Below are 18,754 nucleotides of genomic sequence, written 5' to 3' on the forward strand. Positions count from 1 at the left end.
CAGCCATTTACAAGCTCTATTTCAAAACAACCTGCCAGGTGCTGAAGACTCTTGAAGAGATTTGCCGTAACTGTGAAACGTTATGAGATTAAAATGAGAAGAAAATACATTGCCACATTGATGTGGCCTGAGCTCCCATGACCAATTTAAATCTAATGAACAGATTCTGTGAGATTTTTTAAATCACAAAAGCTTGTTGTTTTCTTTTAAATGCATATGGTGAATTAGCTATTGATGGGTATTGTATTGAAATGCATTTAAATACAGAACAGGGGATGATGAGAAATGTATTATCCATGGGAAATTGGTTTTTATGTTTATTTCAGACTAAGCAAATTACAAAAACTGAAACACAAAGCAATCCATTGTTTTCAACGTTTTTACCATAATTTGGTTTCTCAAAGCATTTAATGACAAATAATATCCAATGATAATATATTCTGAAATGAAAACTCATCTTTTCTCTTTAAATTAAATACATTTTAGGGAAAACAAAAAAAGTTGTTATTTGTATTTATTTTTTAAATAAAGTTTTTCTTTTTCTAGCATATTCGTAATTTAATAGTGGTGCACCATAGGACTTTTAAAAGTTTGTGTCACAGAAAATGTTAATTTATAATCATTTAAAGTTCTAATGTATTTATTCGTTGTTCATTGTTCAAACAAATTCACTTTTTTATCCTAGGAAAAAAATCCTAACAAAAACTATTCACAACGGTACAAAAACTAAATATATTAATTTGATTTTGTGATCCTTTTTTTGCCAGTTTTCACAATTTTTAGTTGAGTTAATAGTTTTACAAGATACGTAAAGAACTCAAAATGTCAAGTTTTCGAGACATTTCTGTAATGAGCATCAACAAAAATGTGCTATAAACATTGCAAGTCACTGACCGTTTTCGTCAACAGCTTTATTTTCATTCGCGGAAAAGAGATATGTTATCTAATAAAAGCTGTATGCGTTAATAAAACTGTATAAAATTAAGCCAAAACATGCTTCAAAACCAAAAGCCTACGTTAATAAACAAAGTACCCCTTGTCGCTGATCTGTGTGGCTGCAGAACATGTCGGGCAAAGCCGTCTCACAGACTGAACAGGTGTTTGATGCAAATCTTTGTTCTGAGACTTGTGTTTGCTCTGGCATTGTGTTTAATGCAGAGTTAATATCAATTTAATGCTTGTCAATGTGTTTCTGTATTCGGCCTCTTGGTTAATCTCCTCAGTGTTCTGCCGTCCTGCGATCTACAGAAACAGATGCTCGGCCTGTCTTAAAAAATGGACTAAAAGAAAGAGAGGCCTTAGGTGTTAAAACAAGGCCCAAATCCAGTGTTAAAATATTGGGTAAAAATATCAATAATTTATAGAATTGCAGTTTGCTTTAGGTTATTATTATTATTATTATTATTATTATGTAAAACAATTATAAATAATAAAATTGCATTGAGTTGTCAGGTATTTAATGTACAAAATACTTTGTACGAAATGACTTTGATTAATAAACCATAAATTCCCTATTATAAGTTTTGTTTTTAGGCTATTCGGTAATAAGGTGAAAATCAGTAACTTCCTAACATGTGAAAATTATATAAAACAGTTCCAGAAAGAATCCGTGTAACATAAGGAAACCAAATCATTTCGATTTATGCATTTGAGCTTATGAAGAAATGTATGATCTCAGTGCAATCTGTTATGCAAAAACGCGCGCGTTAATGTGTGTCTGGAGCAGGGAAGGCACATTTATGTGGATATAATATCTTAGAAATGTGTCTTTAATGGGTTTAATTCAGCGCCCGACCAGCTGCACTCCCTTTATTTGGTAAAGAGAAAACAATCGTGCCATGGCTTGGAAAGCAAGCAGAAATTAGTTTCGGTCACTGAGGCTAAGCTATATTTCCTGCAAACCATCTGCTTGATAGGTACAATAGAGGGATTTTCAAGTGCAACAGAAGGAATAAAGTGCTTTGGAAGTGCAGAAGTCCTCTTGGGTTTTCTGAAGGTGATGAGGTGTCTTAATACGACTGCCCCGGGCGGTGCTAAAAACAACTGATGCAAATCTTACGGTGGTATCATTTGTTAAAATAGGAATAATTACATGCTAATCAACGGTGGTCGTTATTGGCATGTTGATTTTAATACTTGTTTAAGCAGGCGCAAATGGCTGTCAGCAAAATGCTGCATTTAGTGCAATAAACACAAATACAAATGGTTTAAAATGAAATTTAAATGTAATTTAATTATTAACAAGTATTTTAAAAAAGATTAAAATGTTTAATTGACCAACAAAAAGAAACATCTACAGTAAACTTGCAACGTACTGCGCCGAAACAGCTGTCCCAAATTTCTTGCGCAATGCCACCCTACCGATGTCTCCCCCACAAAGACCTCTCTGCTTTAACTAGGATTGTTGCAAAGACTTAAGAAAGACTAAGAATGCTGTCGAGCTGATCCCGTTTTAAAAAAAAGTTCTGAAATATTGTCTAAAGACTCGGTATTACAATCCATTTGTGCTAAAGAGCAACGCCTGGCGCATAATTTCATGGAGATTTACTCGCCGTGTCATCGCTCAGGGCTCACGCGGACTATGTCTTCCCCTCGTCTTTTTTCCTGTCCAAATCAAAGCGCACGAGTTGACTCCTCGGAGATAAATGTGAAGGTAGCTGTAAGAAAATGAATGGTTAGTGGGACAAATCCTGACAGAGCAGTGGTCAAACGCAATTAGTCACAGGTCTTAGCCCACAGGCCTCGGGATTCACCTCTTTTGCCGCATCTGACAGAAGAGCGCGTCTATCCTGATAAAAGCCTCCTAGGAGAAATCCTTTTGTTCGCACTTTTTCTTGTTTCATAATATATTTTATCAGTAGGCGTTGGCCATTTTCCCCCTGCGGTTCAGCAGCAAAACTTGAAAGGTTGTGCTTTGCCATAGCACATTAAACCTTATCCACGTGTGGCGCAGCATGTTCTCTGACCCAGCTCCTCACACATTGAAATACCCCTTTTTTACTCTCTGTAACTCAATAGACAAAAATGTGTGTGACCTATGAAGCCTAATTCAGTCAACCATGGCATCTATCTATCTATCTATCTATCTATCTATCTATCTATCTATCTATCTATCTATCTATCTATCTATCTATCTATCTATCTTTCTAATATTTAAATACTAAATATTAAAAAAAATCTACTATTTAAAAAATCTAATTAAAAGTTCGCAACCAAAGATATAAATTTCCATCATTATTTGCTCTACATTCAAAACCGTACGAGTTTTTTTTGAACACACAAAAAGAAATACTGAAAAAAAAGATGTCATGGAATATTTTTGTTATCCAACCAACTGCAACTCTCTAAAGAATATTGTGCCTAATATTCTTAAAAAAAAAAAACATTTCTCACTAAAAATCTAAGCAGAAAGTTTACAACGAAGTATTCAAAATGTTTTTTTAAGTGGAACTACTGATGCCAATTAAGATTTATCTTCTATTTTTAAAAGTTCGAAGCATTAGGCTATATACTACTGTTGACTTTTAATTAATGTTTTTAAACAATACTACAATTAAACAATACACTGAATAATTAAAGAATAATTAACTTAGCATGCAATAATTTTGGCACTGTTTTACTTACAAATAAAAATATTAAAATTATGTTTTTTTTAATTAGGTCTGTTTTTTTTACCCTGTGTTTCCTGTATTGTTTATTTTATTGAGAGTTAAATGTGAATTTTATATGGTTTCAGGCAATGCCTACATTAATTATTTATGTATCGCAATCATTGTAACGGCATTATGATAATTAACTATAAAGCTACACTGCTTTTATTCGTAAAGGCCGTTGTCTGCGGTTTGTTTGTGGCGTCTAATCCAATCCGAATTTCTTATATCCAATCAGGACGCGCCGCCTCTAGAGTAAACGGAACTCACGTGGAGAATTTGGTTGAACTTCATTGTTAGAGCTGTCACCCATGAAAAGGCTTCTCCAGCGGTCCACTATAAAACCCCTGGAAGAGAGAGGGACGGCCAAGAGCTCCTTCATTCTGCCCTCTTGGACCCTAATCTACGCAAGTCTCTGCAGTGAGAGAGTGATTTCCTCGCTGTCAATTTCTAGAAAACGGTGCAATGATGTTGCCAAGTGTTATTGCGCCACCTGCCATGTATCCGAGCTTTCTGCGGCCCTCGTCGGCTCTTTCCTTGCCTCCAGCGTTACAATCGGCGTTCACCACGCACTCGAGTTTCCTTGTGGAGGACCTGTTGCGGATCAGCAGACCTGCAGCCTTCATGCACAGAAGCATCCCGTCGCCAAGTGCATCTCCTCCAGCAACAGGTGTCACAACTTTGAACACTACCTCCTCCGCAGTCCACGTCGCCATGTCTACTTCTTTGGCAAAAAGATCAAGCTCCCCGCAAACATCAATTTCCAACGATCCAAATTACCTGAAGTTTGGAGTGAATGCGATTCTCGCGTCAACAACACGAAATGGTATGGGTTTTTGTATATATAAAAAACTTGTTAATGTCAAAGAGTGTTTGCTTAAATCTAAGACGCTTTGTCATATTTAATTTGTACATTTCATTTGACTGTAGTCCACTTTATTTTGTCTCATAGCTTCACCACCACCTCCCGTGCAAGGAATGAATGCAAAAACATTTCCTTTCCCTTGTTTTGACGGATCATTCCATCCATTCATCAGAGCATCATATTTCCCAGGTGGGTCAATAGACATTTAAAGAAAGAAAAATCGCTGTCATTTCTTAATTCGGTCAAACTGATGGGCCTTCAGAATCTGCTTGCATTGCTGGAATTTGTAGGACATTGTGGAATCAGTCTCGCTAATTTGATGCCCTATTTAGCAAACGCAGTGACTGCTGACATTTTGCACCGCTTCCCCTAATCCACAAATTAGCCGGAATTGTCATGGTCCCAATTTAAGGCGGGTCCACTCTCACAAGCAAACTGTTGGCGTCTCTTCATTGCTGCCTTTTTCCCACCGAGCCAGTGTACTTAGTTACTGATTGGCAACAATGCTTTCAGCACCATGACCAATTGGTCAGCTCCCTCTGGGCAGCCACACACAGACCGGTCGTTGACTTAAGCATGCAGCTGATAGGCATTTACCAGTCATGGACTAATTCCCCTATTAGCTTCTATTCAGTGTTTCAATATTCTCACAAGACCACATAGAGTGTGGGGAGTCTTCACAGGACGTCCAAGCAAAACTTGGGTCTCATGTAGAAGCATGAAAAGTGCTTAACATTGTGTAAGTTGCTCTAATTAGGTAGCTTAAGTAGAAAAATAGGCTTAAGTTATATATAATTTAGGGTACTCCGTGACTTTGACAACCACAGTTAAATAAACGCTAAATCTATTACATAAACCTCAGATAAAACCAATAAAACCGGGTCTATTTTGCGTTAAGCTTCATGTCCATCACTCCAATGAATGCGGGCTACAAATAGCCTTGTGGATCGTGCACTCATTCAGGCCAACGATAATAGACTGAGTCTTTTCACCGCGCTGTGAATACGTCAACAAAACAACTTGAGCAGTATGAATGGCTTTTCGTGTCCATTTAATGAAAATATTTGGGGGCAAACATAGTCCCCCGCCATCAGTATTCTCAAAATGTCCCTGCCATGCCGTTGTGTTTAGTTTTTAAGTGTAAATCTCTTTTGTGGCCGTAATATATGGCTTTAGTGGCCTGTCCTAAGCCTTTTTCAGTCAGTTCATTACTACACAATTACCGTCCACGCTTCATTAGCACCTCTATCTTTCACTGGAGCGCTCTGAATGACTGCTCGCCCTTGTTACCATACCAATGCTTTTGGGAACCAAGCAATGTGCTAATTAGCTTCCTCGTTTCGTATCACTAAAATGGACTGGTTTAAAAACATTAGCTTAACTTTAGTACCAAACTTTCATAAAGTTTCTATAAAGGACCGATATTTAAAATGTTATAATATGTGCTTAACATAGACTCATATATTTGGGTTATTTTTTTTATAGCATCGTCATCAGCAGTTCCAATTCCCGGAACTTTTGCTTGGCCACTCACAGCACGAGGGAAGCCGAGGAGAGGAATGCTTCGACGGGCAGTTTTTTCTGACGTACAGCGTAAAGCGCTGGAAAAGATGTTTCAAAAACAGAAATACATCAGCAAGCCGGACAGAAAGAAACTGGCGACGAAACTTGGTCTTAAAGATTCTCAGGTAAGTTGATTTTGTCCACATATTTTTGGTACCGTACCTTTTTCTGAGGTAAACACACGTGTGCTCATGTTTTTGCCAACTCTTTCTTTCAAGGTAAAAATTTGGTTCCAAAACCGAAGGATGAAATGGCGAAATTCCAAAGAAAGAGAACTTCTGTCGTCTGGCGGCTGCAGGGAACAAACTTTACCGACGAAAATGAACCCTAACCCAGATCTGAGCGACGTCGGAAAAAGGTTTGAACATGAGGCGGTTCTCAGAGAAAGCCCGCGCGCGCCTTTCTGCCAATCGCGCGGTGATCACGAGTTCACTGCAGATTTACACTTCAAGTCGCCCTCGATCTCCAGCAAGCACTCAGACTTCTCAGAATCAGAAGACGAGGAAATAACCGTGTCATAGTCATTAAATAAACTCTGTAATTTCTATTGACTTGCACAAAACTGAAGAAAACGTGGTGCTTCTGTTTGGCACGGTTGTTTTATAGGACACCTTTCAGTTGAAGAGAGAATAACCGCTGCGTTTTTAGCAGCTTGTATAGTGATTTGTATGAATATTTTGTATGGAATTGTATTTTTATAATCTTTCTTAATGTTTTGGAATATCTTGTCTATAATCTTAAAAACGTAGATGCACATTTCTAACTTAAAATTTTATATTATTATGTGTTCTGATGTTTGTTGTAAAAAGTGTATATGTGTGGAAAAAAATATTTTTACAAATTAAAAATCCAAAGCAAAATACCAAAATGTTTATGATTGTGTTTGTCCGTGTTGAAATGTAACATTTTATCAGTTTTTATTAAAAATAGCATGATTAAACTAGATGGTTAAGTACAGGAACCCTGTTTTTTTTTTGTAATAAAGACATCCATAAAGCCTACATATGATTTTATCCAAGTTGAAATCATAAACTTTTATTTACTTGCAAGCATAATTTGCATTTTAATGTCTTAAGAAAGTTTTACCAATCCCATTTACAAACTATGAAAAGACAAAAAAAAGATTAAAATCATTTAAACAGTTTTCTTGTTTAAAAACTCTGGACAACTCTGGAAAAGACTCTGAAGAAACACTGGAAAATAACTGTTGGGCATCACATTTATTGACCAAAGTTTACAATGAAAAACATCATCAAATATTAACAACTTCACATAAAATCACTTTCTTAGACTACACAAACATCTAAAATATGAGTCGAATATTTACAAAAATATAGTACACCTGAAAATATACACAGAATTCAGTCCAAAATTGATCAGAAATTAATGGGAAAGTGGACTATTTTCTCTGAAACTTAGTTCATTTTCACACAAATGTCACATGTAGATGTGTTTAAAGTACTTAAAGAACAGCATGAATACCTGGCAGGATCTTACAAGAAAACAAAATGAAAAGAAATACTACAGGAGGTGTTCAAAAGCAGCAGAAATAAATAAAAGATTTTTAGGTGAACGAAATGCGCTCTTTGAATTAATAAACTCTGAGTAAACCATTTGATGAACTTCATGCTAATGTTTGCCACTAGACAAGCTGATTCAAATACAGTGAAAACACAACACACACATCCATGTGCCAGACTTTTTTAATGAATGTATAGGCTACCTGCTGAGATCTTATTTATAAACCTTAATAATACACACACAAAACTTCTTTCTCCCTTCAACAAATACTTTAGACAAACACACTTACACTCAACAAAGAAGACTCACATACACATAAATATAGGATGAAGTTGTCCTTGTAAAAATATTTGGGGGGAAGGATGTGACCAATCGTGCATCTAAAAGTAAGCAGAATTACTAAACTGAAATGCAATCATGATGGATTTCTGTTAAGAACCAGTCGACTTATATTTTAGCCATGATGACTTTCTAGTTCTGTATTGCATAGAAATTACTAAAGAGGCACAACATTTACTCCTGGCACAAATCGAAGCTTAAATATATTTCCAAACATATTTTATTTGTTTTTTTTTATTATAGTTCACATTATACTTTATTTCTCTGTTAGGTCCCATGGATAGTGCACACTTCAAAGGCTATAATGTTCTTGCATTAATTGTTTCGTAGAAACTTGCACATCTTTAAGACACAAGCCACCCAGCAAACAACTAACAGACTGTCTAACAGACATCTTAAGTAGACAGCTTGGCTAAAACAAGGCTAAACTTGGGCTGTCAGTGAAAATCGAATAGTAGTCTAAGAATAGCCCAAAACTAGACCAGTCGTCAAATAGATTAGACAGACTTTAGATGTGTGGTCATTTATTTTTGTTAATTTGATGACGATAGTCTAGTTTTGGCCTAATCTTAGACGTCTATTAAATTTTCACTGACAGCTCAAAATTAGCTTGTTTTAGCTAATATGACTATGTTTAGACGTCTATAAGACATCTATTGGACATATTTTAAAAACTAAAAATGTTTGCTGGGCTACCTCAACTTATATCAAAAGTTGTAAGGCTTTTTTTTATCAAGCACCAAAAAAAGCTCACTAGTGCATTAAAATCACTGAGCATGACATATTTATGATGTTTAATATGACTGAAATATACCTGACTTCATGAGTGTTCAGATGGTCCGTTTTTCTCCACATTGAACACCCTTTTAGCGCCATCTGTGGTCCGTTTGCTGAAATGACGCTCTTCAAAACGGTTTTCTTTGATTTGGTGTGATGTTTAATAAGAGTTTTTTTTCAGGGTTTCCAGCACCCCGTAGTTTCACACAGAAGTGTGTTTTTAAATGTTTTCACAGTGAAGACTCTAATGAGGAGTCGATCATGTCATCTTGGTGGCTGTTGTTGGTGGAGTCGCTGTCGTAGCTCTCTGTTCCTGCACAGTGCGCCGTCTCCTTTAGTCTCAGTAACATGTTCATCTGTGAAGATACAAGAACATATTATTACACAACCGACTGGAAACGCTTAGAACGTTAACTAATATTTTAAGAACGTTAACTATATTTAAGAAGATATTAAAATTAAATTATAAAATAAATATAAAATTTAAGAAAATTTAAGAATATTATTATTTTTAAATTTATTTTACATACATATTAACAGTTAAAGTCAGAATTATTAGCCCCTGTTTATTTTTCCCCCAATTTCTGTTTAACGGAGAGTAGATTTAACAAATTTCTACACATGATAGTTTTAATAATTCATTTCTAATAACTGTTTTCTTTTATCTTTACCATGATTACAGTAAATAATATTTTACTAGATATTTTTCAAGATTACATACAGCTTAAAGTGACATTTAAAGGCTTAACTTGATTAATTTGGTTAAGTAGGCAGGTTTGGGTAATTAGGCAAGTTATTGTATAACGATGGTTTGTTCTGTAGACTATCAGAAAAAATAAAGCTTAAAGGGGCTAATAATTTTGACCTTAAAATGTTTTTTTTTATTTAAACTGCTTTTATTCTAGCCAAAATAAAACAAGTAAGACTTTCTCTAGAAGAAAAATATTATCAGACATACTGTGAAAATTTCCTTGCTCTGTTAAACATCATTTGGGAAATATTTAAAAACGAAGAAAAAAATCAAAGGGGGGCTAATAATTCTGACTTTAACTGTACATGCATACATCAACGATAAGAATCAGATGCTCTTCATAAAATAATACATAGGCTATACATATATAACATTTTTAGATGTTTATTTAAATATCAGAGATTTTGGTGTAAATTAAATAAAAATGAAAATATATTACTCTATATTATAACATTTATTATTAAATAATATTTATTATCTAAAGTATTTCACATTTTTATGCTATATCATATACATTTACACAAAAACCTCTGAGATTTAGGTGTATAAAATATACATATATAAATTCATAAAAGTATTAAATATTAATAAAGATTTAATAATGTTTGCAACAATAGAAACAGATAATAATATAATATGAAATATTATCAATGAATATAACATATACAATTATTGATGTAAAATATAATGATAATAGCTTTATAAACATTTTTGTTTATTAATTAAATGCATATATAATGTCCCAAAAAAAAAGTGAATCCACTTTAAGAGTGCTTTTATTCAATATATTACATCATGTTTATATATTATATAATACATAGCATTTTTAACTATTTTTATTTTATAAAATAAAAGTATTTTATATGATTACTATATATTAACATACATTGAAAGTAATATTGTCTATAAATCATTCAAAGCAACATGACGCATTACCAGTGGGTCTTCTTCTGGTTTTCCCTGAGCAGGCTGTTTGCCTGGGCTTCCCTCCTGAGAGATGGTGTACCCATCAAAGCCCACATCCTCCGGCCGCAGACGCAGCAATGAATGCCATTCATGCTGCTGAGGACTAGCCACCCAGGGGAAGCTCTCCATCACCCACTTTGCTGGGTCTTCCCATGATGCCTTTCGCCCATACATCTGCACAACAAGAGGCCATAGAGTCACACATTTGCTTTAACATCCCAAAACTGCATTGAGGGACATGCAGAGACTAGCCATTACATTATGATTAACTTCAAATTCTGTTTACTTATTAAATGTAGTATAGAATAAATTAAATTTTCAGCATCATTACTCCAGTTTTCATCATCACATGATCCTTCAGAAAACATTAAAGTATGATGATCTGTGAAGTATTTTTGAAACTTCTTGCATATTTAATGTTTGTCAAAAGGATCAATTCTTTTGAATCTCTGTTTAGGCAAATCACATCTTTTAAAAAATTATGGTTTACTACAGTCTCTGCTGCATCCCCAAAACCAAGATGTTAACCATCTATAAAAGATAAACCAATAGATGAGTTTCCAGTACCCTTTGTTTTTGTGTGTTTGAAGTATTGAATGAGAAACATGTGACAGACATTATAAATTTTGAATAAAAAATCGTAAATCGGTAATTCGTAAAAAAAAGTTTTTATACTCGTATGAGGTAGTTTTTATTACTAAAAAAAAAAGAGTAATGAGAGATGCAAACACATTTGTTGAATAAACTCTGACGTAGTGAACATTACGCCCACAAGCTGTCAACCAATACTACAGTCAGCTGCTCTAACAACTTACAACTTAAGCACCTAATGTGCACTAGGAATGTTTTTCTTCATGTCAGGATGAAAACCCAGCTACTGTCTGACCATATGAGGTGCTGTTTACACTAATGCCCAAACTGGCATTTTTATTGTGTTTCAGAAAACGCAAAAAATCCACACTTAACAGTAAAACACATGATACATGACCATTGTCAAAAGTTTGCATCTCAGTCCATCCATACTGAAACGGTACTACGACATTGCCAAACTCGTAATAAAACTTCAGCATTTTCAAAATTTCCTCTTTAGCGTTTTCAAAACCATTTTCACTTTTTGATAGTGGAGTAGTGTTAACGCCATGCTTAACAAAAACAAAACATATGCGTTTTAAAACAAAAAAGAATTTAATGATTCAAAAGTATTGCTGCATGTCTGATGATTTGTGAGCTAAAGGAAGTCCAGCAGTTGACTGGACATAGAGTTGAAGTCAGAATTATTAGTATTCCTGAATTATTAACCCTCCTGTTATATTTTTGTTCTGTTAAATGGAAATAATGTTTTTTTCATCCCATAATAGTTTTAATAACTGATTTAGTTATTTTATGTTTGCCAGAATTACAGTACATAATATTTTATTAGGCTCCCAGTGATGGGTAAAGCTGGGCGGGCATCATTCTAGATAAGTTGCCGGTTCATTCCCCTGTGACCACTCTAGATTAATAAAGGGACTAAGCAGAAAAGAAAATTAATAAATGAATATTTTACTAGATATTTTTTAAGATACTAGTATTAGGCTTAAAGTGACATTTAAAGGCTTAACTAGGTTAATTAGCTTAATTAGGCAAGTTGGGGTAATTAGGCAAGTCATTGTATAATGATGGTTTGTTCTATGGACAATTGAAAAAGAAAATACAGCTTAAAGCAGTGGTCACCAAACTTGTTCCTGGAGAGCCGGTGTCCTGCAGATTTTAGCTCCAACCCTAATCAAACACACCTGAACAAGCTAATCAAGGTCTTACTAGGTATACTTGAAACATCCAGGCAGGTGTGTTGAGGCAAGTTGGAGCTAAACCCTGCAGGGACACCGGCCCTCCAGGAACGAGATTGGTGATCCCTGGCTTAAATGGTCATGATTTTGACCTAAAAATTGTAAAAAAAAAAAAAAATTACAAAATGCTTTTATTCTAGCCGAAATAAAAAAAATTCCAGAAGAAAAAAATATTCTAGAGAATACTGTAAAACATCCTTGCTCTGTTAAACAACATTTGGGAAATATTTAAAGAAAGAAAAGAAAAATACACAGGACTAATAATTTGGACTTTAATTGGACTGTATGGCCATGACATAACGGTTCATTGTTGTTTATGACAGATGGCAGTCTCACCTGCAGTCCTTCTCTGACAGCCTCCAGCATGTAGGGGATGATGGAGTAGTTCCACAGGTCAGTGAACCACACTCTGGACCCTTCCACATCCATTGGGCAGGACAGAAAGAGCCGAGGCCCTGTGGTGGACAAAATATGTTTTAAAATGTCTCAGTATATAGTCATGTACTTGATATAAACTATAACTAGAAGGAGAAATTTTGACTGGCTGAAGGTCACCCACCAATCGTGACATCAGACGAGCTGTGTGTTTCCAGAAAGCGGTTGAGATGATGCCAAACGCTGGGAATCCACTCAATGATCTTAACCAGCTCTCCGTTCCTCACACGACTGTTGATCTCGGTTTCTAGGAGCTTCCGGCGCAAGAAACGACCCAGAAAACCTTTCACCGGCTCAGTGTGATTGGCACATAGAATCCATCTAAAAAGCATAGCATGAGTTGAGAAATGCTTGACTGCCCTCTTGTGGAGACTTCGGGTATAACAACTATATGACTAATACATAATAAACTTTATTACATTTAAAAAATGTCTTTTGAAATATAACTTATTTAAATATTCAATTATATTAAAGAAAATTAAATTGTATATGCTACATAAATAAAATAATTTTAATTATTTACGATAATGTATATTTGAATGTAATGATTATGTCCTTGACTAAAAATGAATTAACGAATGATGTGCGTGAATACACCTATACAATAATGCCAGTAATAACAACAATTATATATTGTTTTTATTTACATATGCAATGAATTAATGTATGTACTAACATAAATGTATTATTTAAAATGATTAACTAATAATATATGTATATATGTTAAGGTATAGATGATATTGTAATTATATATGTAATACATTTAATCTAAACGTGTGCAAAAATAGTAAATTAATGAATAACATTAACAAACCATCACAAAGAAATCTAAATGAGATGATACCTGAAATTATGATGAAGCTGTAGATTCGGAGTCGGTGATGGGGTTTGGTTCATGGTTCCAATGATGTAAGGACTGTGAGAAAATAACACAATTGAATATGTATGACATTAAGAGTCTGCATTTTCCCCATCGGAAATACTGACAAACAATTGCACATGTGTTTCTCACCAGTGCTGGCTCTTGCAGTTAAGTAGGCCGTTGAAAATGTCAGCCAGTGAAGCGACATGGTGAAGGTTGTCCAGTATGAGCACCACAGGAACATCCGCAGACTCTACGATGTTCTTACACTGATCCGCCAGGCTGGACAAATATTGTTTCAGCTCCTATAATAAAACACATTCTGAGCATCACTTCTTCAAATGTACCACTTACTGAAGTGTTTTGAATCATTCAACTAGCATACAACATTTTCACACTTTATACAAATAAAACTAAGTAGGATTTTAACTTGTTAGTAATTTAAAAGGTTTGTAAATTCTGAAAGTTACTAAATTTAGTGGTTTATTTAGTGGTTAATGTGGTTGACAGCTATGTTGATTCTGGTTTTATTACAAACTCACTTTATGATTATAGACTATGCTGTGTTTGGGATTATCTGCTGTTTCTGAAAGTTAGTGGTCAATATTTCTCACATACTGAAAACTAACTTTCAGATTTATATACTGCCAGACTAAACACAGTTTTTAAGCTAAATAGTTGTAAAACTTTTAAATAAAAAGAAATAAAAATACTTTTCCATTAATAAACTTTTTGATAACCTTAACATATTAATATTAACACATTAAAAAAACAACTTAACATTTGATTTGAGAAAAAAAAAACACATTTTCTGTTTATTAAGCAATAAATCTTTCTGGCTGGTTTTATATTAGTGCTGATTAATCATTAATAACCACATTTAAAATAAAAGTTTGTATTTACATATTTTATGTACTGTGTGTATATTTATTATGCACATATAAATACTAACATACATAATTTTTTTTTACATATTAATTTTTTATATATCATTTGCATAAGATATTAATTAAATAGGGCATCACGGAGCCTCGGCTGGGTCAGTTGGCATTACTGTGTGGAGTTTGCATGTTCTCCTCGTGTTCACATGGGTTTCTTCCGGGTGCTCCGGTTTCCCCAACAAGTCTAAAAACATGCACTATAGGTGAATTGGGTAGGCTACATTGTCTGTAGTGTATGTGTGTGAATAAGTGTGTATGGATGTTTCCCAGTGATGGGTTGCAGCTGGAAGGGTATCTGCTGTGTAAAACATATGCTGGATAAGTTGGCGGTTCATTCTGCTGTGGCAACCCAAGATTAATAAAGAAACTAAACCGAAAAGAAAATAATTGAATGAATAAATTAAAGATATTCATTTAGCACAGTAGAGACACGCAAATAATATAAATACAAACGCTTATTTTGGATGCAATTAAATCACAATTAATATTTTGTCACATTCATTTAAATATTTTCCAATCACATCAAACTGAGCCCAAAAAGTTACAGTTTCCTCCCATGTTATCATTATTATACTGACCTTAGTAGTTTTGTTATCCACATTGAAAGTGGCGATTGATTGATGATCCAACTGCTTGCCCTCTCTTAGCACCATGCACTCTGCCAGTCTGCTTGCCAGAAAGCTCTTCCCTGTGCCTGAGGGCCCGGAAAAGATGATCCGTCTGTGCTCCTCCAGCTGAGAGATGTACCGCTGAAGAACCGGCTTCGGTATCAGCGTCTCAAATGCTAAACTGTCCTCACTGTCCACAGACAAGTCTACAGAGAAGATTCGAATTATGAGGCAACATGTGTTAATGCATGCAATAGTCAATTTTTATTTTTTATTTTTTAAAGACTAATAATGTCACCTTTCAGCCTGACAGAGATAGTGTCACTTTCTCCTACAAGGTAACCGCAAGGCAGGAGCTCTGGTGTATCAGCATCACTGGCGCGATGGATGTCTCCAATGCTGTACTCCATCACTGTGTCAGTGTTCAAACCCAGCTGCGTCACAGGATCTACACAGATGATGTATTCCTGTTGGAGTGCCAATAACAGAAATGTTTCATAAAATTTCCTATAAAGCAAAAATTAAACTTTGGTCTTTTTAAGTATGCTTGCGAACGGATTTTGCACTACTTAGCTTGTCAATGCTAAACTGTGCTGTTGTGTCACATTTGGAAAATAAAAGAAGAAAAATAAGATAATAGCAATTAAAGATTGAAAAGTTCTGTTTTAACCCTATTTTAACCCTTGTGCATTATTAACATATGGTTGTGATCAGTGAAGCCAAATTATGTTGACCGCCTGGTGGCAGGCTGCAGTATTGAAAAAATAAAATCGTTTTAATAAGCCCTCACAAAAAAAACAAAAAAACAAAGCAAACGATGACAAGCTAACATTATAATTGGGAGGTTGCATGAAGATTTAGAAGATCTTATGATCACATTTGAATTTGAAATAAATCCTAAAAATGGCAGTATTTGCATAAACATCACCATTTTTATGTATTAAAAATAATTATAATAAAAAGATGTTTAATGTATGTTCTTGCGCAAAGTATGTTTTGCATACAATATTTTACTGAAACTTTGCAAATTATTTTTTTACTAAATTATTTTTTAAAAATACCTTAAAGAGGCGTCTGACCACTCCATCAAGGACTTCCCATTTGGTTTTTCCACTGACACCAATGCAGCCCAGCAAAAACTGAGAAGGTCTACACTCCTGTCAGAAACAAAAAAATCAAAATAAAATAAAATTAGGCAAAACTAACTGGATCAATGGTATATATATTTTTTTTGCTAAAATATCTTCAGTCGTACCTCTTTCCACTCCGGATCTTTTTCCAGACTGACTACAACCTTTACATGTTGCCCCTCTTTCCATGAACTTCCATCTCCACTGTCTTCAAGCAACATATCTAAAAGTCAAAAGAACATTGATGTGAGACACTAAAGAGAAAAATCACAGCTTTTTCTTGCATCTGTCAATTTGAAGGCTTTCATAAAATGTTCTTACATTCAGTTTAATCTAATGAAATTATATAAAATTCACCTTTAAGTGTTTCTTTTGTCACTCATCAGTTTGTGTCTGCAGCTGTCAAGTGCAATACATATTTTTAAAGGCTGTTTTCTCAAAATGAGCTTTCTCTCCTGGGCTGAGACATACATATTCAGCAGCACTGATAGTCTAAAGGTTTTATTTTATTTTTAATACATTTTATAATGTCCATGATTATATACAAAATCTAATTCCATGCAAAAATTGTAAAAATGTATTTTATTTCTGGGTTTTCTTAGCATTTTATGAATGATGGAAAAAAGAAAAACACTATAAAAAGCATGTCAAAAGTGCTTTTATACCTAAGCTGGTGGATTCTGTGAGGCTGAGCTGTGAGGAAAGGCCCACAGAAGAAGGGGAGATGGACATTTGTGAGGCTGCTCTGCTTCCACTGCCCCGGCTCTCCAGCTTTAATCGGTCGTTCTCCACTTTTAGCCTTTCAACCTCAATCTGTGTGAATGAAATACAGTTTATGACATCATCTGTGTGTATAAAACACATTTTAATGACACAACCAAAGAATATTCATATGAAACTTATAAGCAAGTACTATGAGCCTGTTATACATGTCCTGTTAAAGCAGACGCTTACTTGCATGCGGTTCATGGATTCTCGTAGTTGGTCCAGTTGGTGGGCAGAGCTGAGAGCTTCCAGCCTGATGTCTGTGAGCTTCATTTCTTTATCACGTAATTCACTGCGCAACTGCATGACTGTTTCTGCATCGCTGTCCATGCATTCAGAAATCCTGCGACAAGCATATATAAATCATGAAATACAAAAACAAAGAAGACTATATTGAAAAGCATTAGTCAAACAAAAACAATTTTCTTTAGAACACCACGAATCAAACAAAGAATCAAAGAATTGGGACTACTTTGAAGTGTGTTAGTTAATCAAAATAAATGAAAAGCAAAAACATAAAACAAATGTGTAAATAAAAACAACAAAGACTACTTTGAAATGCACTAGTAGACGCAACAAATAAAACCTAAACAAAACAAACATAAAAAGAATGAAAACCAAGACTATGAAAAGCGTTGGTAAACAAATCAGAAACAACCAAAATAAAGTGAAACATCACTACAATATTAAAAACAAACAAATAAAAATAAATGAAAACAAATGGACAACAAAAAGACTAATTTAAAATGCAAAAGTATACACAAACAGAAAAAATAAAAAAATAAAATATATTTTTAAATCCAATGCTGAAGCAAATTTAGAAATATAAAATGAAATAAAAAAGACAAACGAATGAAAAACAAATAAAAGAAATTCATGCACTTGTAAAAAAAAAATAAAAACATTCAAAATAAAACAAATCATGAAAAGCATAAAATTATAAAAACATTTGAAATGCATTTGTAAAAAGAAAAACAAACAAACAAACCAAAAATACCAACCCAAGCTCATTTTGAAAACGTAATGCTATATACATTTCTGGAGAGCCCCAAATATGTCCCAGGAGCTACGTTTTTTTACAGTTTTTGCAAATCCACCAGATGCCGCTGTGTACACTTTTTTACATCTCACATTTCTCTCGCGAGTGCCATTTGCGCCTACTCTTCTTGCATAAATCCACCAGTGGCTGCTGTCGACTGACCCACTCTCTTCCTTCCCTAAACCCAACCAATAGTGTTTTAAAAAGAAAAGCTCGCAGCTGATTTTTCTTTACGTTTTCAGATTTTACCACATTCTCACCCTGTTATTTACTTGTTTTTTTTTTTTTGGCTTCTGTTTTTGTCCTACATTCTTTCTGGAACCGTTCTTCACTGGACTTGCCATACATAGCAAGCTACAGAACAAACTGATAACGGGGAAAGCTGTCCATATGTAGGCAAGCAGTCAGCTGGTAAGCACCAAAAGGAAGGCATCATACCGCCCCCGTAGTGTTTGTTTGAAAGACGAACTGCAGCCATACGTACTACTGGCTTCATAATTCGTGATCTCCAGAAATTTATATAGAGCCACGTTTTCAGAACTTTAAAAAAATACACAAATAAATTAAAACGACAGAAAAAACTTAAATAAAAAAAAATTACTCTTAAAGTAATAACAAATTAAGTAAAAGTTAGTAAAAACAATTAAGTTTTATTAAAAATAGATCACTGATATTTTTGGGGACGGGGATTAAACCATTAGATCATGTTCATC

The 18,754-nt window shown here is 34.4% G+C and overlaps 2 protein-coding genes across 39 annotated transcripts in view; one reads left to right on the plus strand and one right to left on the minus strand.

Moving 5' to 3' along the window:
• The first annotated feature begins 4,030 nt into the window (after positions 1 to 4,030).
• Positions 4,031 to 6,941, plus strand: dbx1b (developing brain homeobox 1b). The gene is given in 4 exon segments (NM_131178.1): positions 4,031 to 4,476; positions 4,603 to 4,704; positions 6,001 to 6,203; positions 6,297 to 6,941. Coding segments are annotated over 4 exon segments (969 nt in total). The 5' UTR covers positions 4,031 to 4,115; the 3' UTR covers positions 6,600 to 6,941.
• A 342-nt stretch (positions 6,942 to 7,283) lies between these two features.
• nav2b (neuron navigator 2b) overlaps positions 7,284 to 18,754 on the minus strand; it is a 159,156-nt gene continuing 147,685 nt past the window's right edge. For 35 of the 38 annotated variants that reach the window (XM_087311985.1, XM_087311984.1, XM_087311981.1 and 32 more), the window contains 12 exons: positions 17,192 to 17,345; positions 16,903 to 17,050; positions 16,363 to 16,460; positions 16,169 to 16,264; positions 15,406 to 15,574; positions 15,078 to 15,313; positions 13,709 to 13,863; positions 13,541 to 13,612; positions 12,821 to 13,017; positions 12,598 to 12,716; positions 10,403 to 10,606; positions 7,284 to 9,071 (listed from right to left, as the gene is read on the minus strand). In XM_087311985.1, the coding sequence (XP_087168111.1) occupies positions 8,946 to 9,071; positions 10,403 to 10,606; positions 12,598 to 12,716; positions 12,821 to 13,017; positions 13,541 to 13,612; positions 13,709 to 13,863; positions 15,078 to 15,313; positions 15,406 to 15,574; positions 16,169 to 16,264; positions 16,363 to 16,460; positions 16,903 to 17,050; positions 17,192 to 17,345 (1,774 nt within the window). In that variant the 3' untranslated portion in view covers positions 7,284 to 8,945. Of the gene's footprint in view, positions 9,072 to 10,402; positions 10,607 to 12,597; positions 12,717 to 12,820; positions 13,018 to 13,540; positions 13,613 to 13,708; positions 13,864 to 15,077; positions 15,314 to 15,405; positions 15,575 to 16,168; positions 16,265 to 16,362; positions 16,461 to 16,594; positions 16,637 to 16,902; positions 17,051 to 17,191; positions 17,346 to 18,754 lie in introns of those variants that run through there. The other 3 variants (XR_015526344.1, XR_015526343.1, XM_087311986.1) reach the window with 2 other exon arrangements.

The sequence above is a fragment of the Danio rerio genome, chromosome 25 (genome assembly GCF_052040795.2).
Source record: "Danio rerio strain M-AB ecotype USA chromosome 25, GRCz13ab, whole genome shotgun sequence".
Lineage (NCBI taxonomy): Eukaryota > Metazoa > Chordata > Actinopteri > Cypriniformes > Danionidae > Danio > Danio rerio.